At 38.0% G+C, this 21,176-nt stretch overlaps 1 protein-coding gene across 1 annotated transcript in view; it reads left to right on the forward strand.

Moving 5' to 3' along the window:
- Positions 1-697: 697 nt before the first annotated feature.
- Positions 698-21,176, forward strand: part of LOC133516887 (paired mesoderm homeobox protein 2A-like) — a 51,645-nt gene continuing 31,166 nt past the window's right edge. The window contains exons 1-2 of the mRNA XM_061849914.1: positions 698-2,717; positions 18,974-19,170. Coding sequence (XP_061705898.1) covers positions 2,072-2,717; positions 18,974-19,170 — 843 coding nt within the window. The 5' untranslated portion in view covers positions 698-2,071. The remainder of the gene's footprint in view (positions 2,718-18,973; positions 19,171-21,176) is intronic.

Below are 21,176 nucleotides of genomic sequence, written 5' to 3' on the forward strand. Positions count from 1 at the left end.
TCGAGAGTCGTAGCATGCGTCCTAGCCCCATGGGCCTCGACTGCATGCTCCCACCTACGAATTAACTTGAAATCTTAACCTTATTACGTTGAAATGTGGTCTAAATTAGTACAAAATTTTGTGTAATATGATTTTGAGTCACATTTACAATGTGAACGCGTTTTCTCACGTGAGCTCCTTCGCTCTCCCTAGACGTCCTGCTGTTTTAATGTCCTCTAACTTGGTTAACGGCCGAAAATAAAATGTGCTCTGAAATTGAAAACTTTGCCTGCTTAATACACTTTTGTTTCCTTGTTTATTGATTGATTGTTAAAACGAAATCCGACGACACATTTTTTAAATCAAAGTAGGTTAATCCTATACTTTGTGAGTATCGACTTACCGGTGTCCGAACCGGGTGTATAAAATAAGAAATCAAATATGTTTATTCAGTAGCTTAAAAAATAAATTACAGTATCTGCGCTGGTGCCTCTTTTTAAGTGAGAAAACACTTGTGCTAAGAGAGCACAGCTCTTCCACGCGATTAGTTCACAGTATCTTAGGTGTAGAAAAGTCTATAGAAAAATAACTGGTAACAAATTTTAGCATTTATAAAACTATAAACAAGACATTATTTTGATACAAGAGATGCATAGGATACTTAATATAAAAGTAAAAATGTAAGATGAGGATGAGGTTTCTGAAATTAAATAATGCAATTTCAATTAGGTAATTGTTAAAAATAATAATCAATATATTTTATATGGCTCACCTTTAATACATGTTTTGCTAATGTGTCAGCTTCGTAGCCAGAGTACCTATCTACTAACCAGAAATTACTCTGCTTACAAAGCTGACGGTCTCGGGTTCAAATCTGTGTAAGGGCAAAGATTTGTGTTCCAGGAATCTATTATTTTTTTCTCAGTATTATTTCTAAGTATTAGTAAATAAAAATGGAAATTGTATGTTGGAGTCATCAGGGCATGCGTATTAGCTATTTTTTGGTTGACTGGATCAAACGAAATACTTTTAGGTAAGTAGGTACTTACTTATGTTATTTGCTTAACAATTAATAAATAATAAATAAATATTATACAGACATTCTTACACAAATTGACTAAGTTCCACGGTAAGCTCAAGAAGGCTTGTGTTGTGGGTACTCAGACAACGATATGTATAATATACAAATACTTAAATACATAGAAAACATCCATGACTCAGGAACAAATATCTGTGAACAAATATAGGTACTAAAACACGTGGTTTGACGCCTCTGACACTGATAATAGTCGTGTAAATATATTTTTGTGACGTTGGCTTCTAAAGATGTTTGTGAATTTAATCGTACCTTAACATATCAAATTTGATGATTCATGAAGTACTCAAGTCAAGTTAGATCACAAAGTCGGAGAGTTCCGACTTAAGCAGCAGACGCTGAGACCGAGAGGGGGGTAGTTCAATGCAACCGTGTTTACATTGTACTTTAGCTCGCAGAGGTAGGTCCGTGTTTTAATAATCGTAGGCAGCCATGACAAATGTGAACGTTTTATATTTGCTTGCGGGTGAGCAGTTAAACGACCTTTCTTTACGCGGACGAAGTCGCAGGTAGAGACAAATTTACAATAGAATCCAGAACATTCCAAAGACAATAAATTCGATTATGTTGTTAATAGGTTACCTGTTTAAAGTATTTAAGAATCTTAGTGAACCACAAAAATGTCAACTCATTTAACAAATTATGATTATGTCATTAAAATACGATAAATAAGATCAGTTATTTTCTTTAAAATGTCTTTGCGAAAAAAGAGGTTTACAACTAACAGACCAATATTTTTATGTTTATAGAAGCGCTTCTCCGATACAAAAACTGGCCTGCACACATGTTCTGGAAAACAATTAAAGGCCTTTGGGCGCGACAAGGACGCAGCATCACAACTTTTGTTTGTAATTTTTCATTTTGATATCGAATGGAATAAGCTGGCTGCCATAAAGCAAGTTTACTCAAACTTACAAGGAAGCCCAGCTAATTTAAATACCTAAAGCCATTCATTAAGTACCTGGATCGTTAATTACAACTTTTTTATTTTCCTCAATGACAAAGGAACAGTCGGCGAAAAGAAAAGTAGACAAGTGTCGTGACACGCACCCCTCGAGGAGCGAAGAGCGGGGGTGTCCAGCTGGCCTATCGCGGCGCGGAACGGAGCCTTCGGCGGCGCCCATTGGCCCGCCCGCAGGGGGTGCGCGCCCCGCCCCGTCCTCGAAGCTCGCCCTTATTGAATTAGGCTTATCATTCGATTTCGAGTGGGGCGAGAGCGCGGTCCTGCGCTGGCAAAAACTAACGTTGCGATCCGATACCATCTGTAATCGGCATAATTCGATATACTCGCGGCTCATCCAATTATGTGGTTGTGAGCCTTCGCGCTTTCTGACAGAAGACGCACGCGCCCCGCGCGGCGCGGCGCTCTGCCGCCGGTCTTTGGTCCATGGTGAAGATCAGATCAGAGTGATCATGGAGTACGGGTACTTAAGCGGTGCCGGTGGTGGCTTCGAGGGCGGCTGCCTGGGCTCGGGCGGCGGCGAGCTGTCGTGGGGCGAGCTGGCGTCGTGCGGGCAGATGTCGCAGGCCGCCTACCGGTACCAGGGCATGCGCTACCAGCCGCCGCCGCCGCAGTGCGCGCGCCCGCAGGACCAGGCCATGAGGAACCACCACATATTTCCGCCAACTATGAACTTGCAACGTAAGTTTTTGAATGCGTGTTTTTCAAACGTGAAATTTAATAAAATTGTCAATTAACGGAATGTCATAAGTGTGTTTATGAAAGTAGGTACTACATAGCTTCCAACCTAGGGTAGGTTGGAAGCTATGTAGCCCTATTCCATTTAGGTATTTATTTACAAGAACGCTTCCCTCTTATTCTTTGCCGTAACGCTCTTGACAAAGTGGTTAATGCTTTTGGCCGTCATGTCGTGAGAGTGGCAAGCTTTATCAACCGTCGTCCTTTTCTCTTAAAATGCATGCCAGTGCATATGTCATGCATTACAGTTTCATGCGGCCTTGGTTTTATTGACTTCACGGAATGTGCCTTGAACCAGTGAATTTTTTTTTTTTTTTTTTTAATTTATGGCAATTGTAATTGCAACTGCAATACTTAACAATTATACATTGTATTGACAATGACATTGAATAATAAGTACTTACCGTATTTTTTTATCAGAAGCTTTGTCTTATTTTATAGCCTACGTCTAAAGCTTACCAGTATATTGTTTTACTACTTTAGTAATTACTTCTTCATATCCTCACCAACAGTTCTTTTGAAGATGCCTATTTATTATCTTGTATTTATTCGCACAATTCTTGGTTTATCAAAGGTAATAAAATAGGTATCATTGTTTTTCCTAAGAGATGTAGGTAGCTGGTCTATGTAAATCTCTTTGACCTATTGCAATATTACAGTGAGTGGCATGTAGATATGTGGGTAAGTGGAATCCGGGAGACTTGCCCAGGTGAAAGACTAGAACCATTTTTTTAGTGCAAAAATCTATTTATGTTATCAGCAGACCAATATCTATACCTGAACAGGTATAAGATGTGCATAGTATGAACTGCATAATACCAAATAATAATAATAATAATAATAATAATTTAGCCTATATACGTCCCACTGCTGGGCACAGGCCTCCTCTCATGCGCGAGAGGGCTCGGGCTATAGTCCCCACGCTAGCCCAATAAATAATACATTATATTGGTCTTAAAATAAATATTATAGGACATTCTTACACAAATTGACTAAGGCCCACGGCAAGCTCAAGAAAGCTTGTGTTGTGGAAGATACTGTTTACACAACATATATGCGTCGCCTACAGTGGCTATACATATTGTGTGATTATACATATTGTGTGGCTATACAGTGTGTCCCTAGCCATTGGACAAAGCCGAAATGTACATATGCATTAGGGAATTTAGAACCAGTGTACAAAGTATCATAACAACCGGTGTAGCGGTTTCGAAGAAATTAACAAATTACCATTTTTAACCTTATTCGACCTCCTTGGTTATCTTTTTTTAATTTATGACACTAATAAGCTTCTGACTTTTGAAAAATGTCATCATTATCAAATATTTCGAACAAATTTTCAAAAACACTGCCAAAGATTAACACAGTGTGTTTCTTTTTGTTGTTTTTGTTGTTGATATAACTTAGGTTCGAAAATTTTATTTTTTTATCTTTTCTTCTAATTAAAAAAACATTAACGTTAGTGCATTCCTGAGAAGTAACCCTACGTGGGATTTCAGGGTTTGTCCAATGGCTAAGGTCACCCTGTATATGTATTAAAAAACCTTTTCTAGCGAGTATCATGATTTTAGGCTACCGAACAGACCCATGTTCCCAAGCCAATGTGGCAAAATGACGGGACGCAAGATATAAGGATGTTTTAGTATTTCATTTTTAGTATTCCGTAGCCAAAATGACAAAAAGGATCCTTATAGATTGGTCATGTCCATCTATCTATCTATAACCACACTAGCTTGGAAAGGCCCTCTTTAGTTTTTTAAACAGTGGACAAAATGTCTTTTTGTGTTCATGATTGCATATAATTTTTGAAACCTGAACTTGATGCACTATTGTGATTTTAACTTTCTTAATTGAACAAAGTGCGCTAGAGATGTGATTGGTCTTCAGTTTTCTATGAAAGCTCACGAAGAGCAATCAGAGCTATTTTCAAAAAAAATACTCAAAAAAAGAGGATGTTATCAATTCGAACGTTTTTTTGTACATATCGTCAGGTGACAAGCAAAACTCACTAATTACCACCACAAGTTCATAGCCATAATGAACCATATTACTAATAAAATACGTTTGATTTCTGTTTAATTATTTTGTAGTAATTAGTGAGTTTTGTTGTCACCTGACGATATGTTACCTCAGAACTCTGTTATTTCTGAACCGATTTGGAAAATTATTTGAAAGTACTAGATAGTTACAAAAATCAACCCCATTTCTAAAAAAAAACATTTCTTATGGTAGGTCCCATGAAAAATTCAAAATTCAAAAAAATATTCTGCAAGGAGGCCTGAAGGGCTCTTTTACAAGTTAACACATTGACAGTAATATCATACAGGGTGACCTTAGCCATTGGACAAACCCTGAAATCCCACGTAGGGTTACTTCTCTGGAATGCTCTGACGTTAATATTTTTTAATTAAAACAAATGATATAAAAAAATTTTTTCGAACAAAAATTATTTGCAATAATCAACAACAAAAAGAAACACACTGTGTTAATCTTTGGCAGTGTTTTTTACAATTTGTTCGACATATTTGATAATGATGACATTTTTCAAAAGTCAGAAGCTTATTAGTGTCATAAATAAAAAAGATTTCGAATAGGATCACCCCTCTCATTGATCGCATAGTCCCCGTCGAACAAGCAGGGTTTAGAACTGGCCGCAACTGCACGGATCAAGTGCTGTCTCTCACAACGCACATAGAAGCTGGCTACCAGAAGAACTTGAAAACCGTAGCTGCTTTTATTGACTTAAGTGCAGCCTATGATACCGTATGGAGACAGGGACTTTACTATAAGTTGATGAGGGCTGTCCCGTGTCGTAAAATTGTTAGGCTGATTGACAATATGCTGAGGAACAGGAAATTTGTAGTCCATCTAGGAGATAAACAGAGTCGCCTTAGAACCTTAAACAATGGCTTACCACAGGGATCCACACTGGCGCCATTGCTCTTTAATCTATATACTTATGACCTTCCCAAAACAGTCTCTAGGAAATTTGTGTATGCCGATGATATCACCATTGCGCACCAGCACAAGACATTCGAGGTATCTGAAGAACAGCTCAACAAAGATTTAGGTTCTCTAACTGAATACTTTAAGAAATGGCGTCTTATTCCTAATGCCAGCAAAACGGAAGTTTCGACGTTCCACCTCAACAACAAACAAGCTGCTTTTATCCCAACGGTAGGGTTTGATGGTGAAATATTAACTTTCAACCCGCACCCTAAATATCTTGGTGTAACCCTGGACCGCTCACTTACTTTCGGTCCCCACCTTCAAAAGCTGAGCAAAAAACTTGGGACTCGGAACAACATACTCCACAAATTAACTGGCACGACTTGGGGTGCAAAAGCGGACGTTCTTCGTACAACTGGGCTGAGCTTAGTCTATTCTGCTGGCGAATACTGCGCACCAGTCTGGCTCAATAGTGCTCACACAGAGAAAGTTGATGTGCAACTGCGTAATACTATGAGATGTATATCAGGTACGGTCAAATCCACACCCATACAATGGCTCCCAGCCCTAAGCCACATCCCTCCACCTCATCTTAGACGACAGCTGGCACTGGTAAAAGAAGCGAACAAAATTCACAGCGACCCGAACCTGCCGATCCGCCAGGAATTCCTTAATCCTCCACAGCATCGTCTGAAGTCTCGACACCCGCCCTATCAAACCGCTCAAAACCTGACGCAAGGCGGATTCAATATACAAGACGCTTGGAAAGATGAGTGGAAATCCAACCTGCCAAAGCCCAGCCTAAATACCTACGACCCTACCAAAAAGCCGTATGGCTTTTCAGCATCTAGGAAGGAATGGTGCCAATTAAACAGACTCCGCTCCGAACATGGACGCTGTGCGGACTACTTGTTTAAGTGTGGTTGGCGAGACTCACCAGCGTGCGACTGCGGGGCCCCAGTGCAGACTATACACCACATTATACATAATTGCCCGATACGGAAATTTGTTGGAGAGGCCCTAGATCTTCACTCACCTAATGCAAACGCTGCCCAATGGGTGAAGAACTTAGATATTGTATTATAATTCATAATTAAGCGACTCTGTAAATGCCATACGAATAAATAAATAAAAATAAAAAAGATAATCAAAAAGGTCGAAGAAGGTTCCATACTATTCTTTGAGGATATTACCTTAGGAGTTATTAACACATACAGGCTGTTCCAAAGTAAAAAATGGTAATTTGTTAATTTCTTCGAAACCGCTGCACCGGTTGGTATGATACTTTGTACACTGGTTCTAAATACCCTAATGCATATGTACATTCCGGCTTTGTCCAATGGCTAGGGACACACTGTATACTGACATGAAAAACACATAGTAACCTTTATAAATACAACAGCAAATACCAGGGTAAACATTACATTGTAATAATCTTAAAAATGAATAATTACTGCAATATAACAGAGATGTAACCAGAAATGTAAACATGGTTACGATTTATTTAAAAAAAATCATACTGTAGAGACTATGTTTTCTGAAACTGCTGCTGAAGACAAACACGAAGCACTAGTGCTTATCGTAATTAATACGCTACTTATTTAATTATCGTTAAAAAAAGAAAGGTAATCCCCACTTACCATCTTTTATGGTCACCCTACTCGAACCACGTGACTACAAATGATTTTTTCCTTGAGTTCAAAGATTTGATATCATTGTGCATGCCGTCTAACAAATGCTAATTTATCGCCTGAATAATTTTCCTTCCCTTACATTAAAGAAGAGACGATTTACAATAAACTCAATTTTTATTTACACGTATTGACAATTGATTTCATTGAAAGTGTTTTCTCTGGACTTGGAAACGCAATTCTGCCCATAGCTTATTGTTTACAGCTAGGCCTTAACACAGAAACATCGGCTCTTACTACATCAAACGCACTTAATTATTGATGTAGCTCCACTGCTGTTTCTGACGGCTGTTCGTAAACTTATCGTTTGATATCACTCCGAAGATAAAAAAAAAACCGGACAAGTACGAGTTGGACTCGCCCACCGAGGGCGGTAATATATATAAAAGTAACTTACAATTATGAAATGCTAAGTACAAAGGCGAACTTATACCTTTAAGGGATCTCTTCCAGTTAACCTTTGAGTAGATGAGAGGAGAGAGTGAGAAAAGGGTCACAAATGCAGCAACATGTACAACAAGGTACCAGAAAGTAGAGACTATAAACATATGTACATATATTACACAAAGAAGTAATAGGGAAATTAAGCTTTAAAAGGAATGAATAAAAGTGGAAAATAATATTAAATGAAAATTTATATTAAATAAAATAAATCGCGTCAAGACTGTTAACCTAACAGTCTTATAAACGAATGCTACAGAATACATAACTAATATGTATCTAATAAGTCAAGTATTATATATTATATGTAAAATATTACTGAGATATCTGCTCTCCACAGTTACTACATCAAGATTGGAGATGTGTAATACATCAAGCACGTCAACCAGGGATCGGAACCGGTTTTTTGGAAAAACTTTGAAATAAACATATATTTTGGTTTATTTTATACTCCAAATACAGGACTCGGTTGTGTTTTTAGATAACGACTTCGTATTATTAGATTGCCCAATTAGAAATGAAATAATTAACAAAGAACGAAAAAATACCGTTTTCGTTCCCATACAAAAAATACCGGTTACCGATCCCTGACGTCAACTAAAGTTCTAAGGGAGTAAATTACCACCACTAAATTAGACTCGACGACACAGTAGGTATAAAAAAATCAGTATTTAATATAATTGACATTGCAAGCTACATTTACTTCGTTCAATCCACGTGTCATCAATAAAAGCGGACTCGCCCATGAAGGGTTCCGTACCATTTATGACGTATTAAAAAAACTACTTACTAGATCTCGTTCAAACCAATTTTTGGTGGAAGTTTGCATGGTAATGTATATCATATATTTTTTTTTTGATTTTTCATTCTGTTATTTTAGGGGGGGGGGGACACACATTTTTTCACTTTGGAAGTGTCTCTCGCGCAAACTATTCAGTTTAGAAAAAAATGACAATAGGAACCTAAATATCATTTTTGAAGACCTACGCATAGATACCCCACACGTATGGGTTTGATGACAAAAGATTTTTTGAGTTTCAGTTCTAAGTATGGGGAACCCCCAAAATTTATTGTTTTTTTTCTATTTTTGTATAAAAATCTTAATGCGGTTCATAGAATACATCTACTTAACAAGTTTGAACAGTATAGCTCTTATAGTTTCGAAAAAAGTGGCTGTGACATAATCGGACAGACAGACTGACATGACGAATCTGTAAGGGTTCCGTTTTTTGCCATTTGGCTACGGAACCCTAAAAATGTCAACAAGATCGCCTGTAATATGAAAAGTGCGACCAAGATCGAAATACTTTCCAGTGTCATTGGAAGTAATAAATTCAGAAATATTATTATGTGATTGCGTACATTATAATTTGCTTTAGTACTCGTAATAGTATATTATTCCAAGATATAACCGCCCACAACATCTTCTGAATACAGCTTTTCGTATTTTCTAGCCCGCCAACCTCACGTTTTTATACAACGGCCGATATGAAGCTCAATAGAGGATTTTTTTTTAATATTTGTATTGCATCATGCTGCTAGATTCTGCTTCGCTCTTAAACTTGCAATGAACTGTTGCCATTAATTATTTCAAATAAGGTCCAGAAATACTACGCATTCGATGCGATGTGTGAAGAAGATATGTAAAGGAATTTCATACAGCCTTACACACCTAGGCCTGTAGAGCATTTCTTTTGTTTCTAAACAAAACAAATTGTGACACAACGTCTTGGTATTGAACTATCAAATAGTAGTCGATTCGTAATTTGTTTGTAACTATGTAAACCTACGAATAAAACAAATCGACTACATTATTTTTTCATTGCAAGTTTGAGAAAAGCACTATAAAAATCTCGGCGACAAACGGGGTTGCCGGCCGCGTATCCCTATGCCTGCAAACCTGCAATCCTTTGTTTACCGGCCTCTATAGTAATGTACCAATACGTTGATGGCTTCCCTTTTACACACTTCAGTTGTTTTTAAGCGTAGTTCTGTGTCAGGCGAACAGTACAAACTGCACGTAATAATCATTCTTTGCTAGAGAAAATAACTCTGTCTGTCTGTTTATCTTTTCACGCCTAAGCCGCTGAACTGTTCCGATGAAATATGGTATGGAGAAAACTTTAGTTTCAGGGAATAAACTAGTTTATCCCACTAGAATAATAAAAACTATTCTAGTTTCGGGCAAAAACTACATGCGTTATATCTTTAATGGCTTCTCTTCACGATGGCTCAGCGAGATGGCCGTGCGACGGTTGAGACGCAACTATACGATATAGTCCTGGAATGAGCCACGTGTAGATGCGTACTGCCTTTGCTGGTCCATTACCTTTGATTTACGGGCGAAAAACCGACACCGTGACCATCCCATCGCCATCCCGCCGCGCCATAAGCCATCACTACCCTCTCTACACGCTGGCCCATCTTAGTGGGCCAGTACGATTGCCCATCATGTAGAGGAGCTATAATGTAATAAAAGTAGTTCCGTCGATTTCAATTCGATCTCTTCGTCAGATTTATATTGATGTGATATTTCAGGAGTTGAAGCTCTCAAGTAAAAAAAAAACATGCAGTCGAACTACGAAACTTCACCTATTCTAAATAGTCATTACATTATACCTTGGTGTCACATCTCTTAGTATTAAATAATAAAAAGTATAAACGCCATATTTATTGGCGACTCATAAATTATTCAAATTCCAAGTTTCAGAAGTTACTCGACCATCGGCCCGATTCGAAGAATGATATACGATAACGATAAGTTCTGGTTTAGATAAGTTCCATTTTAGATATCGTTTGAATGTCGTATAATTCACAGAAGCAGCTCGATTCGGGTAACCAATGTCAATGTGACGTTAGAAATATCGTAAATAGATCTTATTGGGATCACAGCGGAATCGAAATAAACATCAATTTTGACATGTCGTTTGGTTATCAATCTTTTAAAGATTTTTGCAAGATCTTAAGCGTGTCTTAATCATTCTTCGAATCAGGCCGCATGACAGCCAATGTACTTAAAACCCTACACGTCGATAAGTTGAGGTAGGCAACTCTTTTTTTCTTAATTGAAACGTTGCCATTAAGTGACCGGGGATCCTTCGGAGAAAGTATACGATGTACTTAGAAGAAATCGTTTTCATTTGGTGAAGTTGCGACGGTCACGACACAAAGAGTGGTGCTGGGCGGGGCGGGCGGCCGCGGGGGTGCGCGGCGCGCCGGCGGGCGCATTCTCGCCGCGTGAGCGATTGCGCCCCTAATTGGCAGCGGCGTCCGCGAGAATCTTGAGGGGAGGACAGCAAAGCTCGAGCGAGCCTTCTCTACCGTCTTGTATGACCCTCCCCCCGCTTCCGCGAACTCGAGCGCTGCTTCACCCCCGCCGGCGCCCTACGGCACGATAACTCACAGCGGGCGCTCACGTAATCTCGAGTAAGCTCGGATTATGCCCGTTAATCATGCGGAAATTAATTACAAGTTTGTGTATTAATTGTAGTACAATTACAAGAATTACGGTTAAGATTAAGATGATTCTTGTTTGGATGTTGCGGCTATTGTTGTAGAATTGTATCTTTAAAATTATACAATCACAAAACAACTTAAAACGTAGGTACTTTTACATTGTCTCCCTTTTTCAACAAATCGAGCTACGTATGTAGATGTTTACATAATAAAGAGGGCGAACGTTTCGGAATCGGTAAGAATAACCCGATATTGTCATTTCTATTCTCATGTCGCCTTTGTATGCAAGTGGACGGGTTAATTCGATTTGGTGCGAACACCGAGGGCAATATTTTATCGCATCATGTGATCTATTCTGTCCCAGTATAGTATAGTAGAGTGGGCCATAAAAAAGGCAATATCTCACAGTTGAGCTGCGCCGGGAGCCGCGATCGTAACTTCTACAATGTTACTGCGGTACACTCGACGAAAGAACACACTTTTATTTTAGAAAAGGAATTGTTTTCCTTTAAAGAACATTGTATATCGTGCGAGTAATGCTCGATGTGGCTCTTTCCGTCCACGGCACATAAACTATTGCTCGATACGCTGACTTTTCGCTATACGATTTTTTGTTCTGAAAAATGATAGAGTATCCATTGGATGGATAACAGGTAACATATATAAATAACTTGTTATAAAGGCATGTAGAGTTAGTGTAAACGATAGTAAACGAGACTTTATACTATATATTAAATTTAACTTATCTATGTATGTATGTACGCGACGCCAACCGACGCTGATTTTCTTTAATTAAGTATCGTAGGTACGTGCTCATATTTAATTACTTATATTATATATGCTTTGCCATTTGTAACTCGTTACTATTACCTACTGAAGTTTTACGTCCTTGCTCATAGGAAGACTAAAGTCTTTATGCACACATAAAAAAGATTTAAGCGCATGTCATGTGACAAAGTCCCGTTTAGTTAAAATAATAAGACCTTAAATTAAATAAGATTAATTATAAATTAATTAGACTCACCAGTGTATATATAACTAATTGCACGAAAGATTGAGTTCCATACTGCACACAAAGGTATTTGTTGCACATCTGTAGAAAAGAAATGAATTCATTATATTCACAAAAATCCTCTCGCAGCAAAAAAATCACCTCACCTACATGCAACATGCACTGCGGATGAATCAATAAGAGAACAATATAAGACCAATTACTAAAGTTCAAAATGTTAGGTCATTTTACAAATAAATAAACTGTATTTTTCAGTCTCAGCTAATAACAGATCCGTTACGATAAAAACGTTTTACAAGTAATGCAAGTAACGTTAGAGCCTATAAAAGCTTCCAGCAATGTACAAGGGCAATATGTTTTATATTGCAAATAAACATATGGGTAAATTTACGTAATGGCTGCCGTAAAAACGTTTCCCGCGAGCGGGTCGTTGGCGAGTGGGTAATCGTAAAAATTATAGCCGCTGTTATTGTAATTCGGAACACTCGCCGGCTACTAGCTCCGTCAATGAAGAATTTGAATGTGCTTAAATATTAAAACTTAAATGCAACGGTTAAACTCATGTACTCGCAATCGGGGCGACATGTTACATGTGACCGCGGATGATAAAATATGCTTCAGAGACAGGAAATCAATTGGACAGAATCACTGTTGTGCCACGCTCGCAGCGCTACGTCGTAGCCAATAACATGATTTTCCGGTATGTATCAAAATGCTTCGTAGAGGCAAAGTGGCAATATGGCGTATATATTTTCATGCATTAATTACTAGTTTCATTTGCATTTTGTGGAACGTGAAAATGCATTATAAGACGTACACTGGAAGCGTCAAGTCAAAGTGCTTGATTTTTTTATAAGTACATTGTTATTTATGGAATAATTGTCTCATAAAATAAAAATTATTTCACGCTTAAATGTATCGATACCTGAAGGAAACCTTTTGATCCCTACTCAATCTAGTTCTGCTTAAAAACCGCTGACGGCCTCGCAATATTCAGCAAACTTGAGTCAGATTCAACAACCAGGCGTGATATATGAAGGCGACGATGCGGCAATAAGGCTTCTCAGTGCCTTCATTAATCTACGTGTAGAACCCTTTCGGCAGGGCGGGGCACTATCGGTAACTTCCACAACCCACACGCATTCTCTACAAATATATTTCAAGTTGAAGCCCTATTTTGGACTCCCAAAGGTTGCTTTTACCTTATAAGGATTATGTGAGATAGGAAGTTGGGATAGTTGTAACAATATGCCGCGATGATGCGCCGACGTTGTGCATTATGGATGCCCGCGAACTTCGTGACGCGAGAAAAATGAACCACGGCCCGGCTAGATGGATGGCGATACAATTTACTGGATGGATTTTTATGTATGAAAGCGCGATTCTGAAGGTTTTTGGTTTACAGGTTTCCTTGCTTACATATGTACCTACTAGCGATAATCAGACATCCGATTTAAATAAGCACTGGTAATACGGTTTGAACTGTAAAAACATAGAATATAAAAATGTTGTACACAATAAGGCAATAAGATTATTAGCAACAATTAACAATTTAAAAAAAAAGTCAGAAAATCTTAAAAACTGTTTGTGGATAACTGTACGTTTTAGGGAATGTGTTTGTTATTGATTTTAAATAAATGATGCCGCCAGAAATACAATATATTATATATTATTTTTATTCTGAGGTCCAATAAAGAGGATTTGTATTGTATTGTAATATATATATATGTATGTATGTCACTTTATTGCACATAAACAGGTTAACATAAAACAGGCAAAACAAAACAAAAACTGTATTATGTAATTCAAAATTCAAAAATTTATTCTGCAAGTAGGCCTCAAGGGCTCTTTTACAAGATGAACAAAGGCGAACTTATCCCTAAAAGGGATCTCTTATATTTAATATATTTTTTATTACACTGTTTTAACGCTGAATACTACTTGAAATGAAACGATCAATATTTATTGACGATTCTGAATTGTTTACTAGAAAATGTAGATTTTATTTAATACATAACCCTATTACAGTTCATGTCCAAAACTTAGTCTGGTTAAAAAACCCGTTTGCTTTACCTTTGCATGTAACTCTATGTACAAAGAAGCAGGTATGTTCCAGGCCTCCCCCGTGTACTGCCCAGATACGAGTAAGTCCTTAGCGCCCTTCAAGTCTCGCCGTCTGGTAATTAACCGAGGGGGTGGGGGGTGGGAGGGGTGGTCTCGGATCATATCACCTGTGAATTAATTGGTAACTGACGATTAATTACGAACACGTGCGACTAACGTGTTGGTAAACACGGATTTGATGAAAGGCGGCAGGCGAAGGGATTGCGTTTCGATTGATTGTAAATTTAGATTTAGAGGTATAATTTGTAAATGCTGCGAGATGTAAATCATTGCCGAATTGCTGATGTTTTTGTGCGTTTTGTATAGATGATTCTCGCATCAAATTTTTGTACTTAAGAAGTCATACGAATTCGACTTTTTTCATTTTTTTTACTGTATAATTTATTTAAAATTAATGTTGTGACCATACCTTGCATTTAGATGTGATCTAACGTAAATGCTAGTTAATGAAAAATATTTATTATACCACGTCTGTGGCAACAAGCATCTGCAGCTCCAGAAGTGGCACATGCACGTTTCCAACCCTTTATAAATTTGTACATTCCTTTTCCTCTTTTTTCACTAATAGCAATAATTGAATATTACTGTTGTGCGTATTGGCCATATATTCGGTCCTGGGTAGTTTTTTTGGTTGTGCTGCACCTATTAATTCACTTGTTGGTGCATTGAATAAGAACATATTTTTTTAATGAAGAAAATATATCTATAAATTAAATTTCGGAAGTTTTAGATAAGGTACATAACTACCTACAAAACAATTTTCAATTCAAATTAACCCCAAGAAATCATAATAACTATGGACACACTTATACATAATCATAACGTTTACATCAGTCATTTAAATAAAATAAGAATATATTTAAATAAAATAACAACAGACGTATACATATTATATTAACCTTAAGGGACTCAACAAACCACAACTTTGACGCTTCTCAAAACGGTATCAAAAGTCAGAAGGGACCCTCCTTGTAGGTACCAGGTGCATATATATAGATACATAGATATTGAATCTTGCTATAAATATATAGAGTGCGGTAGGAAAACTCGTAGCGCAGGTTGTCGCGCGGGAGCGTATCGATCGTAGCCTTCGCTTCTACGGCGTAGCGTGGAGCTACGAGGCATTATGCTACGACTTTTTTGCAAATCGTTTCATTGTTGCAAAAAGTTACAGTAAAAAATAAACAAAGGGCTTTAATGGCTTTCTAATAAAAAATAAAAGGGCTTTCCAATAAATAATTATTAGAAAAATAAAGGTAAAAACAAATTTTAAATTAAAAAAAAAATCATAATCAAAAATTGGATCATCTTTTTTATCAGAATAAAAAAGATGATCCAAGAAACAACCCTAATGGGCTAAAAACCAAGTAATATATACATGTCAAAATTAGGCACCCCACTTCAATTGTTGTTGTTATAGTAGTTATACACACTTCTTACAAAAACGTATTATACCCATACCTATATATGTACAACATGCCGTGCACGTATAATATAACCCACATATTTACCTGCGCATCCTAAAAAAATTATTAAATGTTATGTTGTTATTTGCTACAAAGTACTACATAGTATCCTAGCAAGATTCTAAAACTTATATTAAAATGTTTCAGAACTTTAAATAAAGGCACCTCCTCTCCTCGAAATTTAAGTTAGGAATGTAATGCTCAAATATTAATTAGGACAACAGGATCTTGTATTGCGCACATTCAGCGAAAAGGACGTGCGGGAAGCCCGCAGACCGCAGGCCCGCAACGACAATTACCTCAAATGAACCGGAATTAATCGAGCCTCGCTTCTTGGCCGAGCTGCGGTCTCATTTGCATTATTAATAGAACCTCGGGGGCAGGGGGGATGTGTCACTCCCCCCTCGCAACCTAATGAAGAGCATCTCGCCAAGATGTTTCCGTTCATAAGATGTTTAATTTGAGTCTGCAGATCGCGGGTCAGAATGCCTGCTTATTGTTATGGCGTGCGCATTTTAAAATGTTACGAAGGGTTTGTATTTTAGTGTCTCTGTTTCTGTTTTGGTGTGTGTTTGCAAGATTTTCAGCATACGTTTGAAGAACATAAAGCTAGAGGTAAACTGTTTATGCTTGTAAGGTGCGTAGCTATATGTTCTTAGTATACCTATTTAGTAGATATTCATTTAAAAGCTTCCAAAAACAAGGAAGTGAGTTTTTTAAAAATAATATTCCCCTATATATTTAACTAGAATTAAAAACATGTCATACAATGTATTTACTACTCCGTGAATTTAACAAGTTACCGTCAAAATAATTTTTTGATACACACTTTTATTGCCGACTGTATTGGTCTCCTTTGTATGATCAAGTACTTCTAGAGATCTTATTAATGGGCCTAAACTCAATGTTTTATGTTTTGTTTTGATTACCTTCCGACTAAATCACCAAATCAGCCCCATGTTAGCATACTATTGCCTTGTCATCGGAAATATATTGCCACATTACAGCTCAATCAAACACCGGGAAGTAGTTCAAATTGAAGTTACAAAATTTGAAGCATATATTCAAGTATATAAGTAAATATAAGCGGTGAAGCTAATATTGTATAATTCTAATAGAACTTCACTTACATGTAAGTCCGTTTAATTTTGTAATAAAAGTGTGTAATAAACATACAAAACTTTTAATTATTTAAGGACCACTAGGGTATATAATTCTGACATCGTGCCGAGAATAATGTGTTGTTAAATTCGGTTGTTCTTCCTCTATCATTATCCACGGTGGTGTATATAATTAATTTAACCCTATATGTATTTTTAATCGCGACGTAGTCGATAAAATGTAGTTCAATATATTACATTAAATACACACATCGAGATTTATCACTTGATATAGATACTTATTTAATTTTATAACAATGTACAAAATACCTGAACAAAGAAACAAATAAACGACATAAGTGTTAGTAAAACATAATGAAACGAGCGGTAGGTATTTACCCGCACACGAGCGCCGCGAGGGTTTCGGGAGGGGAGCCGAAAATGGCCGCTTCCCTCGTACCTGCCTTTAATTGTTTTATATTTCGAGCGGAATTCACATCGTCCCTGATAAAAATGTTCTGGCCGTTTTGTGGTACTGAATGAAAAGTAAATGAATGAATAAAGCTTTATTCATTCCATACAGATTAAATATAACGAGAAAATATATCAATTTAAATAAATAAATATTATAGGACATTATTACACAAATTGCCTAAGTCCCACAGTAAGCTCAATAAGGCTTGTGTAGTAGGTACCTAGACAACGATATATGTAATATATAATTATAAATACTTAAATACATAGAAAACACCCATGACTCAGAAACAAATATAATGTATAACCTTACATGCTATAGTATATCAATGAGTAGTCTCTCTCTTCCTCGCGTTGTCCCGGCATTCCGCCACGGCTCATGGGAGCCCGGGGTCCGCCCGACAACCAATCCCCAGAATTGGCGCAGGCACAAGTTTTTACGAAAGCGACTGCCATCTGAACTTCCAACTCAGAGAGTAAACTAGGTCTTATTGGGATTAGTCCGGTTTCCTCACGATGTTTTCCTTCACCGAAAAGCGACTGGTAAATATCAAATGATATTTCGTACATGAGTTCCGAAAAACTCATTGGTCATTGAAAGTCGCACGCTCTTACCGCCAGGCCACCCGTGCTTTTCATCAATGAGTAGTAATGATTATAAGGTACAACGTATAAAATGGCGTGTAAGAAAATAACAGGTATACTGGTATTTGAAAGAAAAGTTTCTAGTAGGTAAGTATAAACCAGTAGTATCAAACCCCTGTGCAATGTTTTGAAAAGATGTGTCCCGCCGAGTTTCTTGCCGGTCCATATTGGGATACCCTCCTCCAATTGAGGGCGGATTTAATTCTTCTCGGGTCAGAGGTGTAGGGTTAGAGCCGGTGTAGCTTTATTTGACGTTCATAAGAGCATTGTAATATGCCTACTTGAATAATAAACTATCTTTATCTTTAGAATTACATCCCAAGTAAAATAAATGCATTGTAAAAATTATTTTCTACACAGAACTTGGCACCCATGATCTCAACTCTTTTGTCAGCGAAGTCAACAATAACGCATATACTCGTACTTCATATTGAACTTGGCTCTCATTTCACATTTATATTTTTGGTGGATCTTAGTATTGGTTTTAATATTTTTGCTCATTTCGAAGGAAATATGGAAATTTAGGGCGTATGGATTTACGACAGGGGTTTGATACTACTGGTTAATACTTACTAGAAGCTGTTCTTTCAAATACCAGTATACCTGTTATTTTCTTACAGCAATTTCATACGTTGTACTTTGATGATGTATAGAAATGATTTTTCAGTCGCATCTGTCATTCTGATACATGCCTACTTTACGATTGGCGTTTGACAATAAACGATTGTTTCCTATCAAAGATTATAACTTGCCTAGGCCCCCTGTTCATTTAAATCGTAAGTTTCAACATAGTTTTTGATTTAAAAGCCCATACTTACTTCAAACGTTGATCTTGTTCCAGCGGGATTACCATACAAAGTATACGGCGGTCACGAAGGTTCCCTAACGGAGAAAAGGAAACAGCGGCGGATCAGGACGACCTTCACGTCCGCCCAGCTCAAGGAGCTCGAGCGGGCGTTCCAGGAGACGCATTACCCCGACATCTACACGCGGGAGGAGATCGCCATGAAGATAGACCTCACGGAAGCCAGGGTCCAGGTTAGTGCACACGTGGTGTACATACTTACAGTGCTTGATAATGTTCATATTCAAGAGACAAGAAGGTCATTAAGTTTACCTTAAGCTTCAAAATCGCACGTTACCTACATCATGAGCGATTTTGAAGCTATATGCCAGATTAGCAATATACCAGATTAGTAGAATGCCATATGAGCAGAATGTCAGCTTAGTAAAATGTCAAATTCGCAATATGCCAGATTCGAAGAAAGCTAGATTGATTTTCACTGCAATGCCGCTCCCGACCTTGTAGTGTGAAAAAGTGCCGCAGGCGCCTTGTATGTAAGAGCGCGCGAATCGTGCTTTGAAGGTCGGGCTGTGCCTTTTAGAGTGAAGGGTGCCAAAGGTGCCTTGCATGTAAGATCAGAACGTTGGGTTGCGCCCGACCTTTTGGAGTGAAGAACGCTTCACGCGCTCTGAACGTCGGGCCGAGCCCGACCTTTTAGAGTGAAGGTTCAAGGCTCAAGGCTGAGCCCGACCTTTTAGAGAAAGGGGTTGCGCCCGACCTTGTAAGAGCCCGCGAGGCACTTATATATATGCCAGCGGCCCACGACCAGAGACCAAATCCCTCCTCCCCGACCAGCCTCCCTATAAGTGACTTCGAGGTATATACTCGTATACACGGCAGGAAAATTTTCGATAGCGAGATTTAGAATATATGAAATTCGAAAATATACTGACAGCTATTTTCGAATTCTATGACACTTGTGCGTTCAGCGTGTCTATAGAAGAGTGATAAATTGAACAATTGCCATTATCTTGTTTTTTTTTGTAAGCGATATCTGAAGACCCGAGAGGCCCCTTAACACGAATCAGAAGTCGAAATTTAACGAAAAGGTCGCCATCTTAAAATTATTTATTTTGGACCGGATCTTTATAAAAATCGTTATCTGACGACCCGGGAGGCCTCTTAACAAGATTCTGAAGTTGAAATTGAAAGAAACTGTTGCCATCTTGAATTTCTGTATTTTTGACCCGATCACGATAAAAATCGATATCTGAAGACTAGGAGGCTCTTTAACACGATTCTGGAGTCAAAATTGAAAGAAACGGTTGCCTTCTTGAATTTCTTTATTTTTGACCCGATCACAATGAAAATCGATATCTGAAGACCCGGGAGGCCTCTTAATACGATTCTGAAGTCAAAATTGGAAGAAACGATTGCCATCTTAAATTTATTTATTTTTGACCCGACCCTTCTGCTACTCTAGGATCCTACTAATCTGACATTCTGCATTTCTGAAATGATGTGTCCAAATCTGATAATGTTTTTTACCTATTTATTTTGCTACACTAACATCCGATAAAGAAACATAGTAAAGATTGATTTTGATCCCTTAAGCAGCGTAACGAGATAAAATCTCGATTTAAGGACGATTCCCATCGGGCAGTGTCAATTCGGGAAAAAAAACCGTAGCTCCCGCGTGGTGTCCGTCACATTTCCACAGTCCAATTAGTGTCCAGTAATTCGGCGGCGGCTGACATTGACGGCGCGCCTTCGCAAAAAACACGGTACAAACTCTAGCTAATTTCATAATAAGCGCTCATTTTTATGTGAGCGCCGGCGACGTGTGCTCCCTCTGAATATTTAATGGAATCTGGATTCGGTGAGCGCGGCGTCGCGCCATGGTTATCTGATCACGTATAAAATGTACAGCCTCTGTTGCACGACAGTCATTTCGTATTCCGGGGGATGACGCTTGAGACGAAGCTCTTATTGTGCGGAGCATGTCGCCTTTTTGTCTAATTATTTTTTTATATGTCAGCAAAACTTATATACAATACACTCCTATATATAAATTGTCACTCAAACTATATTTATTTATAGGTAAGTACTTACTAGCTAGCGAAAAACAGAATAATGTAATTAACCGTTTTATACTACATCGCTGGCAAACAAGCAGGCTGTAGCCCGCCTGATGGTAAGCAGTCTCCGTAGCCTATGTACGCCTACAACTCCAGAAGAGTAACATGCGCGTTGCCGACTC

The sequence above is a fragment of the Cydia pomonella genome, chromosome 4 (genome assembly GCF_033807575.1).
Source record: "Cydia pomonella isolate Wapato2018A chromosome 4, ilCydPomo1, whole genome shotgun sequence".
Taxonomy (NCBI): Eukaryota; Metazoa; Arthropoda; class Insecta; order Lepidoptera; family Tortricidae; genus Cydia; species Cydia pomonella.